The sequence below is a fragment of the Varroa jacobsoni genome, unplaced genomic scaffold (genome assembly GCF_002532875.2).
Source record: "Varroa jacobsoni isolate VJ856 unplaced genomic scaffold, vjacob_1.0 scaffold_454, whole genome shotgun sequence".
Taxonomy (NCBI): Eukaryota; Metazoa; Arthropoda; class Arachnida; order Mesostigmata; family Varroidae; genus Varroa; species Varroa jacobsoni.
Genome location: NW_019213356.1, coordinates 381,837 through 385,161, shown reverse-complemented (window position 1 = coordinate 385,161; position 3,325 = coordinate 381,837). Strand labels below are relative to the sequence as shown.

The following is a 3,325-nucleotide window of genomic DNA, read 5'->3' as shown; positions in this document are numbered from 1 at the left end:
AAATGCTAATCCACTAATGTTGAAGACGGAAACCGCATTCGAGGAGGCATGTATTAAGCTGAATGATTTTCGGAGTAAATCGAACGACACTTGAATTATAGCGGTGGCCACTGTCGAACGTCTGCCAGAGTTCTTCCGTTATATACGTACCCCTATTTACAATGCCTTATCATAGCAGGATCGAAAGGATGAGGGAAACGTAGCTCTTTTCTGAAACCAGTTCTATTATAGTATTGGGTAACGTGAGAGGAAAGCAAGCTTTTCGAGAATTTTCAGGAAAACAGCTAACAGCAATGAGAGCCATTGTAATCAACCAAGTTCAATTAGGCGATACATCACACCCTTCATCATCCCTAAATCAAAGAAAAATCATGGAAGTTGTTCACCAAAGAGGTAAAGGTAGTGCATAGACGGGTACAGAAACATCGACCAATAGTGTGCGTTAGACCAATTGATTGGATGCATCGAGCTCAAAATGCAGTATGGGTACCGAACAAAGTTCAACCGATGGGGCTGCCTATACATGATGTTCAATATATATATATATATATCCATATTGTCTCTGATGCACTGCGAAAACTCTCTTAGGACGTCAAATTAATAGAATTTACTATGAGGGGCACTTTGCCATTCCGTTGAATCGTTTGATCTTTTTTTTCTAGTGAATACACAAAGAGTCCTGTCTATAAACGTCCTTCTGGGGTTTTTGCTCATGGGAATATTTTCTATCGAAATTATTTACCAAACACATGTAGCGCTCTTTTAAGCAATAATACTAAACTATTTTTAAGTTTCGTTATTATTAATTACCCGCTCTTGTATACAGTCGCTGTATCAGCCAAATAGTAAAATACACGAAAAACGGACAACTTCTCAACTTCTAGGAAGACACTTGATTTTGTTGAAAATCGAGTACGACAATGATCCACAACTGAAACGTATCCTGCGATTTCAGTAATCCCGTTATCGCTTGCTAAATAAGCATTGGTTTTGCGCAGATACTAATAGGTTTTAGGCCATAATGGAAAGTTTCGAGTTGTTTCAAGTTGAAGTTATACACAAAAGAATGATGAGTTCAAAATGCATTCACGCTTGTGAAGAAAATGGATATTCGGCAAAGGGGCAGATTTAAAGCCATGCGAATGTATTCTTAATTTGATCCATGACGCAGAGGTTTTCATAGGGTTAGTTAGTGCCCTAAATGATATCATTTCAACATACACTTCAATACAATTCACTAGTGAAATCGCGCGTAGACGCTGGCGGCCCGATTAACGACAAGATTTCAGTAAGTGAACTTTATCACCACATAAAATTAATCTATATAATGTCTAAAAATAGCATAAAAAGGGAAAGCCCATTTTACCTGTAAACTGTCGTCCGATTACATGCGTCAAGTTTAGTAGGCCGGTCCTTTCAAGTACCTAAAAAAGTGTTCGTCGTAGTCGCTTACGGTTGTTGAACGAGTGGAACATGATTGGAGAATGAAACGCTTCCCGTCATTTTCGTCTGTTCCAAACAAAACGAGCGGACGACGTACAACGATAACCAGCAGAACACAAAAGGGAACCGTCGTTAAAATGACAGTTCAAGGCTGATCTAATACGCTACGAATACGCGTACACTCACTACATATATACATATATATATATATATATATAGAGTTGCTTAAGGGAATTTTCTTTTGTACATGTATATATATACTCTTCAGTTAATTAGTATTATGAGCTCTGGAGAAGCTAGCGCTTTTTGGGCTTGTCGTCGGCTAGCCCGGCGAGTCTTGTCGTGTGCAGTCATCTTTTTACCGTTAATCCTTCCATCTAAATCTGCTACTTTATTCCAGCATATACAGGCGTTTTGTCAAGCCTTTAGTACGTCGATAGGCAATCAATCCCAGGCAGTTCCAGTCTAATCATATTAACCAGCTTTAGCGCGAAACAAGTACCGCGTTTCTATTTAGAATAACAGAAAGTATCAGCCGAAAACAATTGTAAACATTCGATGTTAAGCAAAAAGAGAAGGTTAGCAAAGCGGTCCCGCTGTGAACATGGATGCGAACCACCGATGCGAATCGAACTTTAATGTACGGTACTATACTATACAGTTGCTCTCTAATATGTTGTAAACAACGAACGCTGGACTTGAGTTAAAGGAATTCATCGTTCGTACCCTTTTTCAACCGGGATGTTTCGTCACACGCTAACACCGGCCACGCGTCAGACCCACAAAACAGAGAAAAAGGATACTGAAACTCAATATCAGAGGATTGAGTCTAACCAAGATGGAATAACGGAGTTCATCTCGAAGAACCTTTTCGTAGGCAAAGCTCTCTCGATTTTAGCATGCTGTCAATTGATGTCAGCGTCGACGATTGCCATCACCGAAATAAGCCCCGCCGTACAGCAGTTCGTCTATGAGAACCCTTGGATCGGCTGGTTGTGTTTGTTGGTGTCAACTAAGATTACGATCTTTCTTGATGTGTTCCCGCCGTTACGCTCAAAGATCCCATACAACTTGGGGTTGCTTGCCATTCTAACGCTTACCCAGTCCGCGATCATGGCAACAATCGCTACCAGTCTCGATTCTCCGGCGATGCTAATCATGATGACGATCGTATGCATCTCCACTGGAACCGTAGCGATTATTGCTCTCTATGCGATTTTTGATATGACACCATTTATCAGCCATATGGCTGTCGCCGTATATGTTTTATGTTGCGTCCAGTTTGGCATGCTTGTCGTTTGTCCGCACTTTTGCCCATATATACCGGTTTACGACCGAGTAGTTGGTGGATTCATGGCACTCGCCTACTCGGCGTACAACGCTGGTGTTGTGCAGATAATAGCCGATCGGATAGACTATTATGGCGGAGATGTGGAGGACTACGCGAGCAGCGTCCTTATGTTGCACCTAGATGTTATCAATTTTGCTGTCAATATACTCAAGATGGTTGTCGGCACAGCAGCGCGAAAAGACCAGCGGCGGTGAGCTCTGGCAAATAACAGACCCATTGCGTCGTACTACCGTAGCTTATACCACTGAACGATTGACCCTTCATAATCTTTTGCATGGAATCTATTCGGCTATCGTGCGGAGAATTTATTCGGAGTTTACACACGTCCTCTCAAATCTCAAATTAAATTGTATTTATTTCCATTTCGGGTTTTCGTGCATACAGTGGCGACGGAATAGTCGGGGGTTTCAAGGGTTAATCATCAGAAGTGTGGGGTTGCTGATATTGCCGAAAGCCTTGTGTAGGTACCCTGATCTAAACAGAAATCGTTGCAGCATCCGTAACGGTGCTAAGGACATGGAGCATGATGTA

The 3,325-nt window shown here is 41.7% G+C and overlaps 1 protein-coding gene across 1 annotated transcript; it reads left to right on the top strand.

Moving 5' to 3' along the window:
* The first annotated feature begins 2,184 nt into the window (after nt 1-2,184).
* Nucleotides 2,185-2,988, top strand: LOC111260580 (protein lifeguard 1). The gene has a single exon (XM_022833453.1). It carries the CDS (start codon nt 2,185-2,187, stop codon nt 2,986-2,988), a length of 804 nt encoding a protein of 267 aa, XP_022689188.1.
* Nucleotides 2,989-3,325: the final 337 nt, after the last annotated feature.